The following is a 25,694-nucleotide window of genomic DNA, read 5'->3' on the forward strand; positions in this document are numbered from 1 at the left end:
CTGAACAATATTTTTAATTCACGATTATAACTTCTGAATACCAAATCCGATCTTTAAAGTAAAGAACTCGAATTGTCCTAAGGAATGTAATAACATATCAGCAACGAAATCGAATGGGTTGAGAGTCGGAAGTTTCTTAAGTTGGTTTGGAACCCCTGTATATATATATATGTAACGAAACAATTTATAATTATATGTATAACGTTTTGAAAATTATTAGAAGGAAGAAGCCGGAAAAAAGGCGAGATAAATATTTTTTTTACTGCCGCGAAGCATATTTTAATCTGGCACTAATCATCATTTTACATCCATGTATGCATCTATACATACACATAGATATATACCTATATAGGTATAACGGGTTAATGTAACATTCATTAATAGTCGTAATTACCTATATCTATATAATATAATACAAAAGACTTGATGACGACGATGAAATAAAGTCAAGATTAACATCATTTATTAGGAAACTGATATGATAATATTAATAATAATAATAATAACAATAACAATAACAATAACAATAATCTTCCTCAGAAATCATATTTTTATATCTAACCATTACCGTAAATGTATAATATATTATACATGATACAATATAATATGTATATGATATTAAGGTACGCGCGGTCATACTTACATATTTCATTTTATCTCAAATCACGCATCACTATACTGACGAACAAAGATAAAACACAAACATACACGCACGCATGCATATAGAATAATGTAGGATAACATTACAAAATTACATCTAAATATGAATAATATATATAACGTGTAAGATGTAATCAGTACAGATCCGCGTTTTTTTGGAGCTGCGCAATTTTGGCTGTTTATTACTTAATATATTGTGAATTGTGTTGTTCCAATTACTTTTTTTTTTTATGCTTCTACTGTCAATCAATTTTCCACACTGAGTAATTGCCAATATATTTGTATTTCGCGGTATAAAACGAGTGTATAAGCACAGCCTGATCAACGACTAAATACCATCTATGAAAATAGTCTAAACTGTCAGGTTCACTCACTTGCGGGTTTAAGTATACAATTTTTCCATTTCGTAATGATGTTATGTATTCTTGAAATTTCCATTTTTTTTTTTTTTTTTTTTTTTTCCCCTTAATTCGTATGTATAATGTATATACATTCATACATACGCCCAAGTAAACACAAATATCGTTATTATATTATATATACCATTATAATGATTACGATGCTAGAATAATGAATAATATCTTATTGCTGCTCAGGTAGTGAATAATATGGATATAGTCGAAAAGAAATATGAGATATTGCAAAATCGAAGAAAAACGAATGAATAATTGAGGAAGTAAGACTTTAGGAGCGTAATAAATAGTATTGAGTGTGCAGAAAAGTATATTGCGTACATTAAGGATCCCGATTATCGACGATCGATTAGAAGTTAGTGGTACAGCCCTTAACTATTTTCGAACTCTGTCGTTATCTCATCATTAAAACCGAAAACACGTGTATTTATTCAAATTTTGAACTCGGTACATTGTGATTTCATGAAACACATTGGTTTGTGTTTAATTTAATGATGAATTTCTCGTATAATGATGAGAAATAACTGTTGGTACCAGGATTTTATATTTTCAGTAAAACAAAGTTTGCTTTTTTTTTTTTTTAATAAGGATCTAGCGTAATGTACGTAGCATAAGAATAATATCAAAACTCAAAAGAGTTCTACCCCCTAATAGTATATACATACAAATGAGTATGACACAGTGTAGCTTTCGGTCTTGCTACTGAAACATAAGTGCTAGTCTTTAAATAATATATAGCGTTTACATATGTAAACATTTTCACAATTAGGGTGGGCGAATGTGCGTTTAGTATAGGTATATAAAACTAAATATACCTATATGTATAATACATGTACCTACATGCAGACAAATACGAAATGATAATTGCCATATATTATAATGATTGTTATTACCATACCTAGATGTAGATAAAATGAAAATATGATCGAATATTATATCATATTATTATTATTATTATTATTATTATTACACGTATACATACGATATAGTACATGATTTATAAAATGTTTTGATTCTTATACATATGTTTTATATATAAAATTTATTCGTCTGTTTTTTTTTTTTTTTTTTTTTTCTCGAATTAAGAAACGTAATTGTAATTATATTAATATAATGTATGTGTGCATGTGATGTGAAACTTGGATATATCAGCATGAATATTTTAATCAGCTGTCTTTACGTAAATGGAGCGCTGTATAGGCATTTGGTGAATGATTTTGAATTTTTTCTTAATTTTTATTATTTTACTTTATAAATCTATGATAGAATTGAATTATAAAATAGTCTAATCAGGTGATTATTATTACTATTATCGTGGTATTCGCGTTTTCAACATTTGATAATATTATACGTATTTGAGAGCTATGGTGAGACTCATATTACAAATTTAAAAAATCAATCCTGTAAATAGAAGAAGGGTGTAAGCATTGACAAATTTTATTCTTATATCATGGTTCTCTCTTTTTTTTTTTCCATTCGTGAACGCAGAAATGATTTTATTTTTCTTGTTCACTCGAAGTATCTAGCATATTTTTAACTGATCACCTTAGTTGCTCGGGCATGATTATTATTTTACTCGACTACTCTTTACATATTTTACTTCCGAATCCACATACATTTGTGGTAATGTACGTACTACATTATAAATATCTTGATTTTTACATTAGACACGACTCAATCCGTTACGTAAATGTTACATCACAATTATACCTCTTACGTTATTGTTTTAATTATACATATACGTTATATACACACAATGCGAAAACTGATTCAGCAACACGCATAAAGGAATGCCAATGTACTACTACATATTTTTCAATTAATATTATACGTATACACAATACAGTTTCAACATAAACACACACACACATACACGTTGTTTCTAATTATAATTAACGACTTTGTTTTTAATAAAAGGCAATTTAAAGCGGTAATTTAAAAAAATGTATATATTATTTCTTAAATAATAAATGTTACGCAAAGTAAAACGCCGATCATCGGTTAAATTTTACCGAGGCTTATACTCATTATTGCATCGTGCAGTGGATGGAAATCTTGAAACTGAGATCTTGGTTCGTGAAAGTGTAGTGCCTTATACGTTTCTCTCAATTATGGTCTAATCGATTTAACTTTACCCTATTAGCCCAAATTATTTTGCCATTCGTCATTATCACGGTAAATCTTTGATGATACGTCGACATGATGTATCGACATCAGCGGTCAAATGACAATCCTATACTATTTTTTTAATAGAATAGAGCCAATGCAGCTAAAAATAATAAGAATGATAATGATAGCATTAGTCGTATATAAGTAATAGTAATACAGAAACAAGAATTATGGAATGAGAATGATGACAATAAGAACAGCCCATAAATTGTACTTGTTTTACATATAAATATCATAGCGGTAGCGTGTCACAGAGCCTGAAACATGATGAAAAATTTCAGAACATCTTAGGGAATTCGACATTCTAGCCTGGCTTCAGGAATCTGAGACTTTGGAAATTTCAAATGACTGTTTACTCGGCAGAAGAATCTACAGAAAGACTCCTAAAATTCTCTTAATACAATCATCAAGCGTCTTTTAAACAACGCTTGAGTTTCAGTCGCAGTCATATTCACTTTACTTCATGGTGTTTCAGGGATGCAATTTCGGTATGGAGGTTTTTCGAATGTGGAAAAAAAATCTGTGGATACGCCGAAGGTGCTACCCTTATTGCTACATATTCATTATACTGTTGCCAGCTGCCATCGAAGTTGGTGAGACCATTTTCACTAGAGAGCTCAAGGTTAGTTCTATCACCACTAATACAAATCAAGATCAAATATCATACTAAAACGACCTATAGCTTATCCTCCAATTGTAAGGTAGGAGGTCAACATACGGTGAATAAGAATAGTTTGCAATTTTTCAATCGAGGAATCGAATCAGCTAAATACTTGGCTTATCATTCTATGTAGAACAGTCACCATACATTTATCACTTGATCATTACACAGTAATTCCATAAATTTTGGTCTTTTGGTCTTCTAGCACCACGAAATGACTGCCTGATACATCACAGCAAATCAGCGTAATCTGATTGGATCATTTTGGTTTCATGAATTGTAATTTACAGATCATTGACGGTGTTAAACTTCTCGAGACATTTGTATGGATCCTAAGATCGAAAACAATTAGTGATCGTTCGCATCTTCGTGATCAAATCGTGTTTTTGACTAGACAAGCCAGCACGTATGACATTTCTTGAATGATTTTCAAAAATTAAACTGCTTCTTGATTGGACGAAGAAATTTTATGGAATAACCCACATCTGGTAATGAATACCTAAAACGTATTTGACGTTACAATCTTAAGACATAGAAAAAAAGTTAACGCAGAAATAATCAACTACAAACTCTCTATATCGGTATGTATCGAGAATTGCAATTCCGAAATGATCGAATTTGAAGTATAACAAAAACAGCATTAACTCGTTTATGTTAACCTGACGGATAACAATTTAAACGAAAGCTAGTCTGGAATTGTAATTTAGGAAGCTGTATATGGGTACAGTGGGTTTCGTAATTTAAACAGTTTATATAGAGTCATACTGCAATACAATAACACCCAATTTTTACTTTGCAGATATTGTATTATACAAAGACGCGATCAAGCTGCAGATATCATTTATCTTTCAGGTTGTTCCTCGGTCTAACAATCTCGTGCTTGATGATTAGTCGTCATTTCTAACTAGGCTGATGGGGTGCAAGGCCTGAATTGGCCGGCCTGAAGAGATTCAAGTTCTCGTTATAGTTGACATTTGTGTCTTTCTTCGTGTTCATAATTTTACTAAAATCTTTGTCAATGTTGCCAACTTTTTCGGAGAAGTTTTCTCTGCTCTCTTCGTTGCTTCCAATGTTGCGTCTTGACTCCAAGTACGGCAAATCGTTCGTATTCTCATTGATGTTAACGCCTCTTCTGAGATGATTCAAGTTCTTTTTTGACGATTCCAAACCCTGGTAGAAATTAAACGAAGAATCAAAAGAGGTTGACTGTTATAGAAAAATGCTTTACGTGCGGTACCGACCTGTATATTATTAGTCAGTCGTCGCCGAAATAGATTTTTATAATATTCATCATCCTTCTTGCCTTGGAGGCCAAATTGGTTGACGTTCTTGTTGTAATTGAAGTTTTCATTCACCAATAATCTCCCCGACTCGGGAGATTCGTCGCTGCTCTCATCTGAATCGTCATCCTCATTGTCTTCCTCGTGGTGGTCTTCCTGGCGAGAACTATCTTCGCCCTCATCACTTTGATGCTCACTACGGTCCTCACTCACCTCACTATGATCCTTACTATGATCCTCAGCATGATCCTCATTGTCACGCTTACTATCATCCTCACTATCATCCTCATTGTCACGCTTACTATCATCCTCAGCATGATCCTCATTGTCACGCTTACTATCATCCTCACTATCATCCTCATTGTCACGCTTACTATCATCCTCACTATGATCCTCATTATCGCGCTTACTATCATCCTCACTATGATCTTCATTGTCACGCTTACTATCATCCTCACTATCATCCTCATTGTCACGCTTACTATCATCCTCACTATGATCCTCATTGTCGCGCTTACTATCATCCTCACTATGATCCTCATTATCACGCTTACTATCATCCTCAGTATGATCCTCGGCATGATCTTCATTGTCACGCTTACTATCATCCTCACTATGATCCTCATTATCACGCTTACTATCATCCTCACTATGATCCTCATTATCGCGCTTACTATCATCCTCACTATGATCCTCATTATCACGCTTACTATCATCCTCAGTATGATCCTCGGCATGATCTTCATTGTCACGCTTACTATCATCCTCACTATGATCCTCAGTGTCACGCTTACTATCATCCTCGCTATGATCCTCATTGTCACGCTTACTATCAGCCTCAGTATGATCCTCGGCATGATCTTCATTGTCACGCTTACTATCATCCTCAGTATGATCCTCATTGTCACGCTTACTATCATCCTCGCTATGATCCTCATTGTCACGCTTACTATCATCCTCGCTATGATCCTCATTGTCACGCTTACTATCATCCTCGCTATGATCCTCACTACGACCTTCACCATCATCCTCATTATCATCAGAATCGTGGCTATCATTATCCTGATCGGTTCGAGAATCACCTTCGATGGCATCGGTCTTGTTCTCCATGGCTTGCCCTTGGTTAATGTTTTGACGAGCAACTATAAAATACATTATTACTTGAAATTCATTTTATCTTCTACACATATGCTTACTTATCTTTCCAGTTCGAGGCGAGTGCAAATTGACGATAGAAAATATATGTCCTGCAATACTCTGAGGCAGACTCACGGTTGCTGGTATCAATTCCCAAAGGCTGCGGGTTCACGTATTGCATCGGCATTCTCGGTTTGAAAGTATTTTTGTTTATATTTTTATTGTAATCACGCCTTGCTATTTGTCCGGTCTTTGTAGCGTTGTCGAGTTTCTCCAGCAAAGAGCCCATAGCTGTGATTAAGGCCAGCGCATTCTCTTTACTCAGTTTATCTCCGGACGCCTCGTTTAAAGCCTTTATTAAATCCTTGGTTTTTTTCAACTCAAGGGCTTCGGCATCCGATTCGGCGTCGGCATCAGTTACAACCGAATCAGACCTTTCTATCGGTGTTTTGGTCATCGTGTTGTCAGCCGTCGTTGATTCGGACGTCTCGTCATGACTTGCCCGCGCCGTCACAGCGGCTGTGTTAATCTAACAATTTTTTGTTTTTCATTTTTCAAATCATTCTAGCGAGGGATTGAGGAGTGGGGTGATATAGCAGAAATCCCAGACGATAACTACTTACCTTTTCGGGGTTGTTACCGGATCTGGGAGTCTTGGGCGTTTGTGAGGACAACGAATTCGTGTTCGAACCATTATTGAAACTCCGTCGTAAAAGCTCGTTCGTATTCTCATTTTTGTTCACGGAATCATGCCCCTTAGGTTTTCCCTGTTGCCAAAAATATATATTAAGTGCTTGCAGCAGTTTGATATAGCAATTATATTGAGACCATAAAATTAGCCATATTTTCACTGACAGGCTTGTGCGATTTAAAAACTTTGTTCATAATTTAGATACATTGGCACATTGCACGGATAACGTTCGACAGACTTCTTTTTATCAGCCTTCCGGGTTACCTGGATGCAAGCAATAATGCTGAACAGCACTAAGGCTACCAAAATCGACGGGCGAGCCATGATTTTCTTCTTTGGCTACTCTGTCAGGCACTCTTGCCGGAACAATTCTAACAATGAGAAATTTTCCGGTGTTGATATGTGTTTATAGGTGCAAACCGATTCCCGATAACAATCGCATATCAACAAGGTCCGCCGACAACCAAATCAACAATTAGCAACACCAGCCCGTCACACATTCGTCATCCATTGGTAAGGCTGATTTGCATCGTAATCTTAATTAAAGCCGATGTAGAATTCACACGCTTAAACTTATCGTGAATTTATGTCGCTCGTCTATTTCAACTGTAAAAAAATTTTCCTCAATATAAACAATGCAAAATTCTTTTACAACTCGAATAGCAGTCCTCTAATACTGTCTTACGAAAAGTGTTTACTTTATAAGTATCTGTACCTAACAAAGTGAAGAAGCCCAATACGTAGTATCTGGTGAAAAAACCGGTCAGTAGCATATCATGTAAAAATTATGATTAGAAATATTTCTAATATCCACGTATCTGTGCTGCGTAATTTAGTTGTTAGTGTCCATGGCAAGATATGCAGTAATCAAATTACAGGAACACAACAAACAGCGTTGGTTCTCGGCTCGCCAGTTTATCACAACGGTTCATTAAGTAGTATAATTAAAACTAGCTATTGACTGCCCTCACAATGATATTTTCATTCTTTAAACGTGAAATTGAGATTTTGCTATTTCAAACGTCGGTTACTTTTATTTTTGCTAGTTTTGAATCCGAGCCTTTCGTGTTACTTAAAAACTTCAAATTTTAGCCCGGTATTCACCTACTATGAGACTGAGAACCTACTAAGCGACACGTATTTTTTTTAGCTGCCATCAAATACTTTAAGGGGGTGAAACCATCCTTCAAAGTAAGGCATGTCAAGGAGCGATTTGGCAGTTTCACCCACAAACACATAATATTTTTAAAAAAATCCTCTTAAAAAGTATTTTTCTCAATTAAGAGAGAACAGAAAACAAAAAAAAAATCTGCCAAATTGCCTCTTGACATGCTTTTCTTCGGAAGGTGCTTTCACCCCTTTAAAGTGTCCAAAGGCAGATAAAAAAACACGCGTCGCTTAGTTTTTAGTCTACTATAAAATCGAAGAGGTCAACATGGGATACCTTCCTTGCGAGTTATATTTGATCAAATCGTAATTGTATCAATTAAAGTTAAAAGTTCTTATTTACTTATTTTAAAAAATTTCAAATTTTCATACTATTTTCACCGTAAAAATTCACCCGCAATGCACTTAATTATTCCAACTTATTATTTTTTTTTTCTTTATTGCCTTACTTATTGTCAGGAATTTTGATTATTTATCACCATCGATTTCTTCGTTAAAAATAAGATGTTAAAGAAATTCACAACAGTGACACTGGAGCATAAAAATTTAACATCGTAATTTTTATTCATGATAAAATTAACATTAAAACATCAAATCAGGTGACGATAGATGCTATTAGAATTGAATCGTAATAAACGGAATGGTAACCTAATGTGTTCTCTGGATATGACGAGGCGTGAATCAAATTTGAATCTACAGTTAATTCAGATGCGAGTACCTGCAGTTGATTGGAACATTAGATATGCATGGTGGGTTAATTACATTCATGTTCCATTTCTTTAGGTCACTGTTGCGCTCCACGGTCTGCACAGTTCTGTCGGTATAAGTCGATGGATCTGAAAAGTTCTAGAAGAGTCTTGTACAATAATATTTTAGTTATAGTTCCTTGAGAAATAGTGTCTTTTGTTCAATTTCTGTAGGCAGCCAAAATCGTCTGTTTTTACGTTTCTGATGGTTTTTATTTTTCCGAGGTGCAGATTTGTCTAAATCTAAAAAACAAGAAATTTCTCATTCAGCGATAATGTAGCTATGGTATAGCATCAGGATTCAAAGACAAAAATTATTGTGTTCAGTACAACTCTCGTTCGGTTCGACCCAAAAAAGATATTATACTTAAAAAATTTATATTAAACAAATGGTTAAGCGTATCGTTATACTTTAGATAATTTTATAAAGAATATGTAACCCAAATTTGAAGTAAATCGGACAAGCAGTCGGTGAGATTTTTTCACAGACATTGTGAAAAAGGTTGTTTCGAGAAAAACGCAAAAGTAAAATCGCATTTTATATCTAATAAAAAGTGATTTTCAATTACACCTTTAGTATCCGATTTCCGTCCTGTACAATCTCTCTTCTACAGATTCAAGTTTTTTTTTCTATATTTTTGTAAACCGTTATGTCTATTTTTTTTTTTTTTTTTGTCTCCTCTATCTTATCTTCTCCAGCTTCTCTGAAAAGTGGGCGTGCAGTAACGAGATTTTACCACTATATTGATAACCTTGCCCAAATAATATCCAATAAGTGTAGGCACACCAAAGAGAGAAGAAAAACCATCCTTCCGTCACGTGCCGTTTCCTGAAACGGTTAGTCCTTCCGTGTTTCGGAAAATTTGCAAAATAAAGGTAAAAAATTTTTCACACGCTAAAATGAGGTTCAGCGATAAATTTTTTTTTTTTTTTTTTTTTTCAATACTTTTCAATACGAAAAATCTATATCTAGAACGTATTTGTTTTCAAAATGGCTCGTTTTATCGTTGGAATCATTTATATCGCTTATACCGCTATAGCAGCTACCATATAAGTGCTATCGAAAAAAGTTTAAGACCAAAAATGTTCGACTTGCAATTTTTCATGAAACTGGTTGTATACGTTCAATTTTTTTCATCTTATTTGATGTGCGATTGCATTCACTCACGACACTAATGAAGTGACTGCGAATATAAAAACGACCAATATCATTTGATGCAAATATTTTTAATTGGAAAAACACGTATAATAATTACACAATTAATGACAAGAATTTTGCAGGAACAGTTAGAACTATTTTAGTTAACTTAAAGGAGTATATGGAATGTAATTATTTCAACACTTAGATTTTTCGTTTGTTGTCTCAAATTGTTAGTTTCGATAAGCGGTTGATTTGAAACCCTAATAAAATACATGATACATTAAGTTTCTCAATGAAAGGTAGACATAAAAAAAATACGTCGTATGGATTTCATAGGTTTTTATAGAAAAAATCTAATCAAAATTAAAGAAACAAATACACCTATAAGATGAAAAATAACTTTGGCATTTCTCATACTATTATACGAGATTCACGTACTAACGCGTATGCTGTCTTGTCTTTGTAATATGCTCAACTCAAAATATTTAAGATGACAATACGCAACGCGTTAACCCACAATTACATCGAGAATTTGTTTTTTCACGTAATTGTTATGACTTCTTTAATATTTTCCATAGTCAATAATGGATATGATCGGTTCTCGCGAAACACCATACATCTATATAGTAAGTACTTATGTTTGGCAATTATAATACATTAAAAGTACATTACCTCCTAAGTAATAAAATTACGTAAGAACAAGCTATTCTTAACAGAGAGGAAGATTGTTTTTCAAACGGCATATCTGTATGTGTATAGAATCAAAAAAACTCTTCTTCCAGCTAATGTATAATATATAAATTATTTTAATACCTATAATCGTAACATTCATTTTCGGAACATCGATGTTTTCCGTTGATTTATATCCAACACTTGGCTCTCATTTAATTATTACACATCATTCTTCAGAAAAATAGGTTTTTACATATGCTTTATAATAAGTTAAGGTATATTTCTTCGTACTGCTGTCGTTATTTGAATTATCATTAGTCTAATACTTACGAGACTAAGAAATTAATATCACTGTCGTAATTTATTGATCATTCTTTCAGCTCGATTTCATATGATGTATGTTGAAAGTTAAGAGTTTCGCCGACTAAGGTTTACTGTTACTGAAAAACTATTCATTGGTATGTAGTTATCAATCCTTACAGTAACAATATTTCCTTAAGTGATATTGGCTATTTTCTATACATCTAGCTTGAGATCCATATTTGTTTATTCTACTGACGTCAGTAATCTGGAATTAATGACAAATTATTAGAAAAACAGTTGTAACATATTTATAAAAATGTACGAGTACTTTATTACAACTAGACTAAAAAAATATCTTACACAAATATGTATATATAATTTCTATTATATCTAATTATTTTTGTGATGTTAAACAGGTAAAACCAAGACGTGAGACATGAATCGATTTCGTTTATCCAAAAAATTGATTAGAGATTCCTTACAAGACCTCAAAACCATTTCAGTTGCCTTAAAAAAATTTCAAGATTTTGAATACCGTTGAAGAACTGCAAAGGATTGGTTGAGTATAAGCTATGGCAAATTACTATGAATGACTTCCTACGATTTAACGTGACTGTAACACGATTAGAAAGGATTTTTAAATATTTTAATATCTCTATGTGATTTCCAATACAAACATCGAATCATTTTTCAGGACTTTAATGAAATACACGTAACTTCAAAATAATGACTAGATGGGACTCTGAGAGAGTTCAAACATTCTTCATGCACAGTACACCAGAGTTCGAGCACTTGTTGGTTTGATTTAATTTAGAAAATCAAGTAAAGTTACATGAAAAAATTATCATTTCGTACGTACCCGCGTCGTGTACGAATTGTCAATCAGGTTGTGGTTTATGCTCACTTCGAACAGCCCATTCCCTGGTTCCGTACTAACTTTGAGCTGATACAACTCTGTGGTTATTTTCGTCTTGGCACTAAAATCTCCAAGAAAACCATCCAGATCACCAGCTTTTTCGAATTTCAGTAACCCTGTAATTGGGGGGTAAAAACAAAAGCACGCGTAAATTAGAAATCAGAAATGTAAATTATAATACTCATGCTGTTAACTTTACACTATCGGCACCTTTCGTTGGAATCAGTTTCGCCGCCCACAGAATTTTACTTAGTTTCAAAATTTCGCAGGTATTTCGATAAGGCGACAGATAATCATTCAGGAACTTAACGAAGTATTTTGCAGCTTCAACTACGGTCACATTATTTTTGTCAACTTCTTCCCACCCCAGACAAGCACACCAGTGAGGCTCTATGAAGGCATCTGCACAAGTCCTTTCCAGTGGAATCTAAACAGCCAGCAAAGTTTCGAAATGATGTGAAGTAAGAATATTGTACAGGGTGAACTTTCTTCTCTAGCAAGCATGATTAGTTTTAGTAATATCTGTCGGACGAAAATCTCTCACAAGCTCTAGCAATTTTTCGGTCCAAATACCTTGTTGAACAAGCTTATTGCTCGTTGAGTGCGATCTCCTTCTTTCGGGGTTTCAAATTTCAATATACTCTCCAACGTTTTGTGGATGTCGAACGGTGTCGTTAAATCTTGGGTATTATAGACAAAATTAGCATATGCATGTGGATATGCCTGCTTAAACCAACTTGGAAATGTGAATGAAAAAAATGGCAACCTCTCCTCCTGTTTACCTTGAAGAGTGTTGCGAATCTCGGCAAATCTGTAACGTTCACGTCGTCAAAAACGTAACACACAATCAGTGAAGTTATTTAAACGCCACGATATTGTTTTGACCAAATTTTCTAGAACTATGTTCACATTTTATACTTGGTACTAATCGAATTTTCCAAAGCGTCGAGTGAACGAAAAATGAGCTTATAAAATCATCTTTTGGCAATCGTGCACAGAGAAATACACGCCAGTAAATAAGTATGAAAATATTGTTCACCTATGCCCGTGATCGCTCATGATAATTAGAACCGTGTTATTCAGATGACCAGAGTCGTTCAGTGATTTTATCCACTTGTACACGTCATCATCAGCAGCTCCAATATCATTGTAGGAATCGTGAGAAAGTTCACCGTGAAAACCGAAAACGAATTTCGGTTGATTTGGATAAGTATCAAAGACGTCTTTAATGTGATTCATCATCAACTGTAAGTAAGAAAAAACTGGTGTTACTTGTTCATAACATGTCAGATGAAGATCGAATTTGCGTTTATTATTACCGAATGACGGGGCAGCCCGCCCATGCAAAACTTCTTCTGATATTTAAAGTGGGGACTAGCGTTGAGGTAATATGTCCTCATGTAGTGGTCAGTCGGTTGGTCTTTGAAACCCTTGAGGCGGTACGTGAATGTTCCAATATCAGGAACGTCCTCGAAGAACCCGGTCATGTATCCGCTCTTTTTATACTCGTTCCAAACGAACGGATAAACGTTGACGTAGTTCGCTTTGGCACCCATGCGCTTCCTCGTTTCCGGTAATTCCGGTTCTATCTTCCCCGTCAGAATTGGTATCAAAGCTTGCGGCGTTCCATCGCCCACGATGTTGTAACCTTCGAGAACCAACGCGTTCAAATTTTGCTTCAGGTATCTGTAAGACTTTGGCAGCTTCCTTATGAACGTGTTTCGCGACAGCGAGTCGAACCCGAACATCAGAACGTTCAACTTCAGACCATCGTTCGGCACTTTGGCCCAATCCCATTTCGTTTTTGCCAACGGATCGCTTTGCACGCCTGCCAAAACGCTGTGCCATCTGCATAACATTGTGGGAAAGATTTTTTACGAGAAATCAGAGTTATTATTATAAATATACTGAATACGAAAGTTTGCGGGAAAAGGGTCGTTCTCAAGAGATCATTTGAACTGTTATACTGTTATTATACTAACTGTTTTCCAGTTTCAGATTGACAGTCGACTTCGGCGTAATCACTGTCTTTCAAAGTGTAGGAAACTTGCGATTCGACGGAGTTGGTCAATTTATTCGTGTAGTCGTCAACGCGGATGATTTCTGCGAATGAAAATTACAACTGGTTGATGGATGAGGGTTAATCGTTGATTCGATTGCGTAGATACAGGGTATCGAAATAGCTCTAATGACCTACCCTTGAAAGCACAAGTTATGGGGCCAAATCGCTTCGTGGCTTTCTCTGTAACGACCAGGGTCGAACGATTTACTATAACCCAGTCCTCTGGAGTGCATTCTAGGGGAGGAACATCTTTTATGAATTTCATTATTTCTGGATTCAATAGCTCCAAGTCAGGGTGCCTGCACGCCGCAACCCCATCACTGCGCAATAACCATCTATTTTCAAAACCAATGGGAAGTTAGAAGATCGAGGATAATTTGTGTAAAAGTAATTAAGTCATCGAACATGTCAGTAATAATTTTTCACGTAGAGATCGGCAAAAAGCTGCATATCGTTTTCGAGATAAATATAAATAAAGATATTCGGATCAATTTTTTTACAGAGATGTCAAGAGAATCAGACCCCAAAAATAAGCCCCATGCATGCGGAAAGTTAAACTACAAACAGTCAGTGATCAGGAAGATTGAAGCCCATCTGTATATACATAATCGTACATTGAATATTAAACCCAGGCAAGCATCCCTGATATTGTGAAGAGATTATTCTACAAATTTCTTCCTTGAGTGGTATATCCAAAATGAAATCAGACTTGGAGAGTACATTAACTAACTTTCGAGTGCGAAATGAGTAAATTATCGACCATCCAAACTGATCAGAGATAAGTATTAATTGATAATATTAGGTACTGTACACATCATGCAATCAAACAGCAGTAGTTGTTTTGTTAGGTATGTCGTGACTTATAAATAAAATCTTGTTCGTTTTCATGCGAGGATTTCAGTGCTCACTACAAAGATACAGAGACAATATGGTTCACCATTTTTAATATTAGCTTACCCGATATACGGCGAATTTTCCGCTGAAGATTTGATCATTTGTGATATGTAAGCGCTGTCATGAAACACACATTAAATACTGAATAATAAATGTTTTTTAAATTTCTATTTAATATATAGTCAAAATAGTACTGAATCACCGTCATATAGGTCTTGACATGAGACGGCAAATTGACACGTTGGCAGGCTTGCAAAGATCAAAGAATTTCGGCTAACTTAGAAAGGATCTTCTGGAATCTGAATCGCATCTATGGGGATTGAAATTATGGTAAGGCAAAGCGCAATTTCAAGGGATTTTGCCTGACTAGGGCAACTTGTCAGTAAGGTAGAGCAATTGAATAAACGAATAATTTACAAAGTCAGTCAGAGTGAGGAAATCCTCCATCCTTGAACATTGTAGAAAAAAGTTTGTATCTTCGCAAAGTGTCGGTAAAATTTTAGTCTAGGAATCTGTGTTTAGAATCGGCATTGCTAATCTACTGACACCCAGAAAACAGTAACTAGCTAAATTAGATTATACCTATAATTCCATGGGCAATTCTGAAAATTTTTAATCGTGAGACGATACATGTCAATTCTCCATTTGAATTTGAGTAAAATTTTCGAGTGGCTTATATGATTGCGATTCAGTTTATTTGTTAAACGGTAATTTTCTGAAAATCCCCGCAGTTTTTTTACGCTTGAATGCAGTATCTGACATGCATTTTATTAAAGCTCAGCCCTCAACGCGTAACGATTAATATTGGTATAATAACAATAATTTGAATAAAAAACTGAGAAGCAAATCATATTTACAATTACTGTGAGCTATTTGTATTTAAAAAAAAAGAAACAGCTGTAACTCACAGTCTGTCTATATTTGAAGTATCTACGTCGTTGAATCCTAGTTCCGATCTCAAGGCCTGGATTACGCAATAGACGAGTGCTACCAGGAAGAGGGCGAAAGCGAAGCGCCGAGGGTAGAACAAAGCAACTCTCATTTTGCAGTTATCTAACTACACGCATTGAATCTGTAAGTATGAGAAAAATTTATTATATATTACACGTTTGTGTGAGTAATTAAAATAGATAATACGTATGCATGAATGTATTTCCATAATTATTACACATGATAATTAAAATGGATCGATCAATTTGGGTGAATAGTCTTACACCATGCGTAAAGGCGATATCTATATCCAGCTCAAAGCTTTGGTAACCGAATTGCTACTGTTTGGCAGTTTTGAGGATTGCAGGCAATATTCAAGCTTATACTGAGTTTCGTGTTCACGTAATATAAATTATCAAATTAACACGAATTGTGCAGTATACACTATACACCATGTAGCACCGTGCAAAAGTTCCGGATCACCTTTCGAATTTTATATCGTGAGTAAAAATCAGATATCTTGCTCAAGCAAAAACGTGACTGAATGATCCAGATAACATTTAAAGAAGAAGTCGGAGAGATTTTTCAAGTTAAGAATCAAAGTTCTTCAATCTGGTATCTCGATCCATTTCTCCGTAATATGTAATTTATTAAACGTCTAATTATAGGATTCAATTAATTTCATTGGTGAACATCGCGATGAATGTGTCTTATTTATTTTATTGACACAGTTATTGGAAAGTTCTTCAAATTTTTAACTCTTAAGATAGGGATACCCTCTTAAACCCTCAAATGCACTGCAAATGTTTACAATGACGTCATATTCACATTTACACTTTAAGAGTACTTTCATGGGTTGTTAGAAAGGTGAAATTTATTTGCTGAGGTATTTTAAGTAAAGTGATAACCATTCTTTAGTACAAACATATATTTTTTTTTTTTATAACGTTTCAAACGATCGGTGCCAGCTATAATCAGACGTGTTAAACGTTTACATTTATTAAAGGAGAAGGCCACTGTGACTGCAGAAAAAATAACTAACTTAAGTGTTAATTTTTTTTTACCTTACAATGGAAAGTTTGATACCAGCGTCGCTTGTAAAGCTAAGGAAATGTTCATTCGTTATCGCGGTGAAGATTTACACACCTTATTTTCCTGCATTATTTTCTTTCTTTCTTCATTCTGTTACATTATTCATATCTACATCATATATAATAAATGTATAATTGTAATGAATAATTATATTATTCAACAATTATACATTATATATAGTATATATTGCTTTGGCCATAACGTTAAGCCTAGTCAAACATTCCCGGGTATTTTAGTCATTCATTCTTTGTAACGTTGAGTTCAAGTATATTAAAGAAGAAGGCCAATGTGACCGCCGAAAAACTGACCGATTTTTAAGATTTTTTTTTACAGGGATGACTAATTAATAAAGGTATAGGATTGTTTGTATTTTATTAAATGCACATTAAACTTGTTTTATATACATTTTCACTAAAAAATATTCAAAATTAACAAAGGTAGCCCCGTACAACGATAGCTACATATATGTATAGACATTGATAAATTTTTGTTTTTTATGCTCAGATAACCCTTTACCGATATATCAATGCCAGGATGGAGAGGAAGTTTTTTATTAGTCGTTAAGTTAAAGCCCACATCTTTGTTAATTTTAAATATTTTTCAGTGAAAATGTATATAAAACAAGTTTAACATGCACTTAATAAATTACCAATAATTCCGGCCCTTCATTAATTAGTTATCCGTGTGAAAAGGAATCTTAAAAATCAGCTAGTTTTTCGGTGGCTTTCCTCCTTAATAAATTTGGACCCGATGTCACAAAAAATAAATGACCAAAGATCCGGGAATTTTTTACTCAGCTTATCGTAATGGTCAAAACGTTGAAAAATAAAGAAAGAAAGAAGGAGAAAAAAAATAATGAAGGAAGATAAGTTTTGCTAATCTTTACAGTGATAACAAATTACCATTTCCTCAGTTTAAAAGCGACGCTAGTATCAACCTTTACGCCGCAAGATGCAAAAAATTAACAGTCAAGCGTGGCTCAATGGTGCAATGCGTGAAAGCTGTTAACATCGAGAAAGCTAACTTCTTCAAAGATCATTATCAACGGTGCTAATATAGATGTTAAATTAGCTTAAATCAAAACTGGAATGTTTGTTTGTGTTGTTAATACTGCAAGAATTATAATTACAGTGAAACACGATTATCAAGGTTTAAAAATAATTTATACACAGCATATACACAGCAACCGTTCATTGCGATTACAAGTATCGTCGCCGATGTTGTTTCCATTCAAATTATGCCAGTATTATCACGATATTAATAATTCCGATGTAAACGAAGTAAAACTGTAAGCGAAAACAGATCAAATTCACCCACATCAATAAACATAAGCAATATACGTATTATAACAAAGTTTTTAATCATTATAACAAAGTTATAATGTTAGTCACCATTAATTATCACGAACATTCGACCACTAATTACAGTGCGAAAAATTGATGTACTTACATATCGTTTCTTCGATGCAGAAACGGGGGTAATAATCGAGTATACACAACGTTTGTTCGAAGGAAAGCCGAATTGAATAAATAATTCGAACATTGGCTAATGCTGTCGAGGTTTGGTTATGGTTTGAAGTTACTGCTGCGTATCAAGAGACCACGAGCGAAAAGCGATAGGAACACCGGATGCCTAACCCACGCCGCCCACGACCAGTGACCAGTAACACGATTACACATCAATTTCTGGATTACTCTGTAACAGCAGACAGCATACATACACTGGATTATAAAGTGCATGAACTAGCTAGCTACACAGATTATGAACAATGAACATGTCTACGTTTTCCTCGTTGCAGATGGGGTGAAAACCAGGAGAAACTTAGCGCCGATGATTGGACTGCTCGGAAACGTTCAGTGCGCCGTCGTCGTGATGGTTTGACGATGTGAGTTCAGGCAAAGAGGTGAGAATTACGAAGAATGGGGTGGAACAGGCTGAGAAACCTGAAAGTTGGCGAAATGGCACTGGGTTGAACATTATCGCACATTTCCAAGATCTGGACGTTTTCTTAATACAGATGTCTTTCAGACTCCAGAAGTCTTCGCCAATCGCCAGTGCCTCACCAAACGTTCTAAAGAGACAGGGTGGAGTATCAACCCTTCGAAGAGCCGAGGACCGATCGATAAAACTCCGAATGCTGTTTATGAGGTTGGTAGACATGACTTAGATTCGATGCCTGGTTGTTTTCCCGCCGTCGCAAGTAGCGAATTGAAAAAGCGGGTAGTTTTTGATTGAGAATTACACTTTTTTAAACCATTCGTCGCGTTCTCATTATTAATACTTATTTTTCTAAGAGCCACTACACTAGCCTCGGGGTAGATTTTTGGACGCCAAATCCAATTCTGCAGGTCGTCTAAAAACTGTATGCAAGTTTCTTTGTAAGTTAAATTGATTGTTAGGAAAAACACAGTTAGAGCCAGTTTTGTATTGACTGCAGGTATAATTATCTTTCGACAAAAACGTACTGCGACGAATTGAAACAAGCCGTACTGTAAGAAACTTATATAATGAGGTGCTCTGATACAGGATCAATACTCAATAGAATATTCGCCGGTAAATAACCATGTGAAACTTCGTCGAACGTCTGCTGCACGAAGGCTATTATTACGTGACCTAGAGACGAATTATATTCACAGGTATTCAAAGTAAATATCATTCTGGTTCCTTTCTCATTCGGATATACCGATCGATATTCGTCATACAGGCATAGGTATAATCATTTCGGGTGACCATTAGATTCAAATGGCGGTGTTTAGGACACCGACTAGTAAATCTTCGACAGTACGAATAAGTTCATCAGTGGAATAGAAGTCCTTACAAGGCTCATTATCAATGAAAATTATTCTAGAAATGTGGACTTAATTGTTATTATTGGCGCTAAATTCTCGTCAATAGAATGGCTAGGGTATAAGTGGCTGCACGTGTGTAGTGATTCGAGAAAATAAAAGAATCGGTTCTGAAAATTGAAAAAATTACATTCGTTCCTCCGATTCTGAGAATAGATATATCGGATGAAAATATCACAGATTCTGAATAATCGGCATAATATTTTTAAAACAAATGAGCTAATTGAAAATAATGAAGATTACGTATTATAACAAGAATTTATCTTGGCCACGGTTTAGGAATAGTGTACTTATTATTGACAGCATTAGTACTATTATTCGGTGTATTATTGTTGGCAGCAAATAAGCACTATTTCCAAGTTTTCTATCACATTTTTCACGTAATCAGATAACAGGAACAGTAAATGACTTTGTTTGATGAATTATGAGAGACGGTCGTTATTTAATACGACCGTCTTAATACGAACGATTTTCGGGATATGAGTAACACTTCTCGATTGCGCTACGAAAGATCTATGCGCCGTTCAAATTTCGTGAGCTTGCTCAGTCGGTAAAGGTAGGACTGCTACATGCCGTTGATGGGGACAAGTTCGTGGGGACAAAGAATCGATTCGGTGATAACCGAAACTTTGAAAGATCGAATAATATCGATTAATCCAAGTTCACAAAGATCGATTCTTCAATAATCGTAGAAGAATTACGAATCACTAACGTGTTGATCTTACCGACTCGAAGCCACCGGTGACTGTTATGCTTTGTAGTATTAATAGGTGCTAGCGGACGACACGAGTGACCATGAATCGGTCGGAATCTATCTTCCTTGCACCCGTTACAAGCACTGAACTCGAGTATATTAGGTGTCGGCAAGCACGGCACGCAGCAAACGGCATTTGACTCGGTAACCGACGATTAGCCGCTTATAAAGGCCAGAACTCGGTATAATTACAATATTACCTCACTCCAGCAAAGAGAGCCGCATGTTTTTAGGAATTTGTCGCACTGTCGATGAGTAGCAGGATTCACTGTTGTCTCGTGTTAATGTCAAAACTTGCAAACCATTGTACAACATTATTGAAACGTTTTTGTACACGTTAGGATCGAGTTGGGACTGGTAAATACGCCTCCATTCACGGACATGAGGAGCAACGCATGGCGTAATGCTTAGCCGGCAAAAGGACTCACAGGCAACAGGACAGACAACTTATGGTGAAGACTGACGATGAGAAGAACTGAAACTAAAGTTACTGCGCGATGCGTAGTTCCGAGCTCTTCCCTCTCCACCCGATTTCCAGTTGCGCAGGCAGCATCTGTATGCTATATTCGGACGGAGCGTACAGGAGTTACGAGGCTCTATTGGCTTCTATACCGGCAGTCTGGTGCATAGACATACCAAAACTATGGAATTTACTAATTCCTCGCTTAACTAATATATTTTTTTCATGAAATGTCTGTGTTTCTTGATCAATGTTTTTATTAGTTATTTTATCAGTCGACAATATTCTACTGCATTTTGGGACTTAATTTTGTTCAATGTTGATTTTTGTTTTTTAAAGTATGTGTTTTCAAGGAGAAAGGAATCATGAAATATCTCTACTTAAATATCATAACACGATTGCGAGTGTTATGACGTTAAATTTTTAAAAACAAACCGCGGAGCGTGTTGGTATGCACGAATGAGCTCTGACAATGAGCTACTATCTTTAACTTGATTGATCTTGTTTGAAACTTATAAATTCTGCGGATCGAAACTTACTCTTGGTTCTCGTCAGTTTAGGGTTCGAAATATATTTCCCTTGTAGTTATTATCCAAAAGAAATCGACCCATTCGAGAAAATTGATCGATGATTAATATGAGAATACTACTAGACTCACATTATAATTCAAGGGAGTTCGATGTATATTATAGTGTATAGATATTACACATGGAGTAAATGAGACGGCCTGTTATTAAAATGTATTAGTATTGCAAAGAAAAATTGAATAAAGAACTGAGTAAAATTTCAGTTGAGGAATCGTGGAAACAATTATTTGTAAAACTTATATATGCGTATCAACGAAACACGGATATCATCATTATTGTTATTGCTATACATTATTCTTACTTAAGATATTAATAGTCTATTACGTATAAGCGAAAAACATAGGTCGGAATGCAGTAGTAATTATAAGAGAGGATGAAAAAGAAACGCAAATAAGAAGAAATGCAGAGAACGATATCTTTTACAACCATGTAATGCGTATTTCCTTCCAAGTAATTTATGTGTCAGCTGAGTATTTTACTGTTTCGTAGTTTTTAATTGACAGTCTTTTCACTTATAGAGTGTTATGGAGGATGTAGATAAAATAAACCCATGAGACAGTGGAAAAAACCGTCAACCGGATAATGCATTTCAATTATTGAATTGTGATCGTAACATAATCTAACGTACCATGGAATAAAATCTCCTATCTCACTTGTTCATTGTGACACTTGAATTCTCATTGAAGAGATTACAATCTGTCGTCGATTAGATAAAAAGCGGTCTTCTGTCGGTTTTCTGTTTCTTGACCGTTTCACCCCAGAAGCATAAAAGAGATGGGTCTTTCGTTATTAGGCTCATTAGAGGAATTTCTGGATGGAGGCATCGATGCTAAGGGGAACTGGTGCAATAGCAGACGCAAAACAATTGCTAATTCATTTATAGAAATAATCTGAGGTGCACCAAAGAAAGTAAAATGAGCGCCTAGACACTATCTCCTGCAGTACCGGTATGTTGTTACGTATAATAAGTTGTCTTTTCGGGGCTCGTTAGGCGCATCGCTAGATGTATGCCTGGTTGAAGCAGTTTGACGGAAACGAGCAACGAATACTTACAACTAGAAGAACCAATCGTGAGAGATTCAAAATGTGTCATAATCAGTAGCGATTCGTTGATGTCATTTGATAAAAGGGTCTTGTAACGGAATTGTGAATCTCCTCTACGTTTTGCAGGAATTTCGACTGATTTTAGAACAGGCTGAAATAAGACTGGACACGGAATGTATCAGCGTAAATTTGCGAGAGCAAAGGATATAATTATAACTATAAAAATCAAAGTCTAAAATCATTATTTTCCAGTTTACAAGCATAGCGATTATAGGTGGGAACGCTGGTACTTCTACTTCGGAATTGATATTTTAAAGTGAAGAGGAAATCGATCGATCGGAGCAGAAAAAACACGAAAGAAACATTTCGTTTTTCGGCTGTAACTTGTGATTCAATACAACCGGCGCATTAGGACTGCGCCCAATCGATTTCTCTCGCAAAATTACGTCGAAATACTGTATGTAAAAATAGTTGCAGATATAGTTGCAGGTATTTTATTTTTTGGTTTCTGTAATGAATCTTCTTGTTTATTATTTTTATGTGAATTTGAATGGAAAATAAGGATCCTACGTCCATAGAACTAATCGTTGATAACATGTCTGTAAAGCCTGAATAAAAATATGGATAAAGAATTTATGACTTATGACTTACCTGCCCCCACTGCATGTCATCAGAAATTTCCACAAAATTTTGTCTAAGTAACAGGGTGATGATAGCGTAATCGACGAGGGCCGTTTCGGTTCATTTACAAGCCGCCTAATTAGAGGCAACCAATCTTACGTGACGTAAAAGTGCCTAATTGTAGGCAACCAATCTTACGTAATGAATAAGTGCCTAATTATGGGCAACCAATCTTCAGTAGCGTAAAAGTGCCTAATTATAGGCAACCCATCTTACGTACCGGCGGAGTGCCTAATTATAGGCAACCAACCTTACGTAACATTGGAGTGCCTTATTGTAGGCAACCAATCTTACGGCACGTAAGAGCGCCTTATTAGAAGCAACCAATCTCGTTAAGTGAGAACCTCAGCTCAAATGTTCTCCTGATACCAGGAGCAATTTTCGGTTGAAATTTCTCCGATTTACTTCATTCTGATTGGCTGCAGCATGTAAGCAAGCGATCACATGCCTTCTCAAGCTAGCAGGCATGCATCAAAGCACACAGTATCAACGTCGCAAGCAGTCGATCAATCAGTGCCTGTTTTTGGAAGAGCTCTTCGGCTGAGATGTTCTCCTGATACCAGGAGTAATTTTTCGCTGAAATTTCTCCGATTTGCTTAATTCTAAGTGGCTGTAGCATGTAAGCAAGCGATCGCATGCCTTCTTAAGGAAGTAGGCATGCATAGAAGCACACAGTATCAACGTCGCAAGCAGTCAATCAATCAGTCCCTGTTTTTGGAAGAGCTCCTCGGCTGAGATGTTCTCCTGATACCAGGAGTAATTTTTCGCTGAAATTTCTCCGATTTGCCTAATTCTAAGTGGCTGTAGCATGTAAGCAAGCGATCGCATGCCTTCTCAAGTAAGTAGGCATGCATAGAAGCACACAGTATCAACGTCGCAAGCAGTCAATCAATCAGTCCCTGTTTTTGGAAGAGCTCCTCGGCTGAGATGTTCTCCTGATACCAGGAGTGATTTTTCGCTGAAATTTCTCCGATTTGCCTAATTCTCAGTAACTGTAGCATGTAAGCAAGCGATCGCATGCCTTCTTAAGGAAGTAGGCATGCATAGAAGCACACAGTATCAACGTCGCAAGCAGTCAATAAATCAGTCCCTGTTTTTGGAAGAGCTCCTCGGCTGAGATGTTCTCCTGATACCAGGAGTAATTTTTCGCTGAAATTTCTCCGATTTGCCTAATTCTAAGTGGCTGTAGCATGTAAGCAAGCGATCGCATGCCTTCTCAAGTAAGTAGGCATGCATAGAAGCACACAGTATCAACGTCGCAAGCAGTCAATCAATCAGTCCCTGTTTTTGGAAGAGCTCCTCGGCTGAGATGTTCTCCTGATACCAGGAGTAATTTTTCGCTGAAATTTCTCCGATTTGCTTAATTCTAAGTGGCTGTAGCATGTAAGCAAGCGATCGCATGCCTTCTCAAGGAAGTAGGCATGCATAGAAGCACACAGTATCAACGTCGCAAGCAGTCAATCAATGAGTCCCTGTTTTTGGAAGAGCTCCTCGTCTGAGATGTTCTCCTGATACCAGGAGTAATTTTTCGCTGAAATTTCTCCGATTTGCTTAATTCTAAGTGGCTGTAGCATGTAAGCAAGCGATCGCATGCCTTTTCAAGGAAGTAGGCATGCATGGAAGCACACAGTATCAACGTTGCAAGCAGTCAATCAATCAGTCCCTGTTTTTGGAAGAGCTCCTCGGCTGAGATGTTCTCCTGATACCAGGAGTAATTTTTCGCTGAAATTTCTCCGATTTGCTTAATTCTAAGTGGTTGTAGCATGTAAGCAAGCGATCGCATGCCTTCTCAAGTGAGTAGGCATGCATAGAAGCACACAGTATCAACGTCGCAAGCAGTCAATCAATGAGTCCCTGTTTTTGGAAGAGCTCCTCGGCTGAGATGTTCTCCTGATACCAGGAGTAATTTTTCGCTGAAATTTCTCCGATTTGCTTAATTCTAAGTGGCTGTAGCATGTAAGCAAGCGATCGCATGCCTTCTTAAGGAAGTAGGCATGCATAGAAGCACACAGTATCAACGTCGCAAGCAGTCAATCAATCAGTCCCTGTTTTTGGAAGAGCTCCTCGGCTGAGATGTTCTCCTGATACCAGGAGTAATTTTTCGCTGAAATTTCTCCGATTTGCTTAATTCTAAGTGGCTGTAGCATGTAAGCAAGCGATCGCATGCCTTCTCAAGTGAGTAGGCATGCATAGAAGCACCAGTATCAACGTCGCAAGCAGTCAATCAATCAGTCCCTGTTTTTGGAAGAGCTCCTCGGCTGAGATGTTCTCCTGATACCAGGAGTAATTTTTCGCTAAAATTTCTCCGATTTGCTTAATTCTAAGTGGCTGTAGCATGTAAGCAAGCGATCGCATGCCTTTTCAAGGAAGTAGGCATGCATGGAAGCA

At 36.0% G+C, this 25,694-nt stretch overlaps 2 protein-coding genes and 1 long non-coding RNA gene across 9 annotated transcripts; 1 reads left to right on the forward strand and 2 right to left on the reverse strand.

Annotated features, from left to right (window-relative positions):
* Positions 1-4,645: 4,645 nt before the first annotated feature.
* On the reverse strand, positions 4,646-7,435 carry LOC124405265 (protein starmaker-like). Its single transcript, XM_046880026.1, has 6 exons — positions 7,276-7,435; positions 6,944-7,087; positions 6,456-6,849; positions 5,985-6,325; positions 5,145-5,900; positions 4,646-5,073 (listed from the first exon to the last, which is right to left on the reverse strand). Exons 1-6 carry the CDS (start codon positions 7,333-7,335, stop codon positions 4,804-4,806), a joined length of 1,965 nt encoding a protein of 654 aa, XP_046735982.1. The 5' UTR covers positions 7,336-7,435; the 3' UTR covers positions 4,646-4,803.
* A 3,685-nt stretch (positions 7,436-11,120) lies between these two features.
* Positions 11,121-15,954, reverse strand: LOC124405278. 5 transcript variants are annotated; one of them, XM_046880060.1, is made up of 11 exons: positions 15,821-15,839; positions 14,976-15,029; positions 14,541-14,660; positions 14,154-14,252; positions 13,939-14,059; positions 13,276-13,804; positions 12,996-13,201; positions 12,530-12,767; positions 12,167-12,383; positions 11,900-12,072; positions 11,121-11,305 (listed from the first exon to the last, which is right to left on the reverse strand). In XM_046880060.1, the coding sequence occupies exons 3-11, from the start codon at positions 14,560-14,562 to the stop codon at positions 11,207-11,209; spliced, it is 1,704 nt and encodes a 567-aa protein (XP_046736016.1). In that variant the 5' UTR covers positions 14,563-14,660; positions 14,976-15,029; positions 15,821-15,839; the 3' UTR covers positions 11,121-11,206. The 5 variants fall into 5 exon arrangements, with proteins under 5 accessions (XP_046736016.1, XP_046736013.1, XP_046736012.1 ...); XM_046880057.1 differs by lacking the exon at positions 14,541-14,660 and having other exon boundaries at positions 14,154-14,338; positions 15,821-15,954; XM_046880056.1 differs by lacking the exon at positions 14,541-14,660 and having other exon boundaries at positions 14,154-14,353; positions 15,821-15,954.
* LOC124405279 lies at positions 13,068-21,071 on the forward strand. Of its 3 annotated transcripts, XR_006929079.1 has the most exons (4): positions 13,068-13,203; positions 15,840-15,986; positions 18,733-19,082; positions 20,876-21,071. It is a non-coding gene; the product is annotated as an uncharacterized LOC124405279 (long non-coding RNA). The 3 variants fall into 3 exon arrangements; XR_006929078.1 differs by lacking the exon at positions 20,876-21,071 and having other exon boundaries at positions 18,733-19,414; XR_006929080.1 differs by lacking the exons at positions 13,068-13,203; positions 20,876-21,071 and adding an exon at positions 14,750-14,949 and having other exon boundaries at positions 18,733-19,414.
* Positions 21,072-25,694: the final 4,623 nt, after the last annotated feature.

This window comes from Diprion similis, chromosome 4, assembly GCF_021155765.1.
Source record: "Diprion similis isolate iyDipSimi1 chromosome 4, iyDipSimi1.1, whole genome shotgun sequence".
Taxonomy (NCBI): Eukaryota; Metazoa; Arthropoda; class Insecta; order Hymenoptera; family Diprionidae; genus Diprion; species Diprion similis.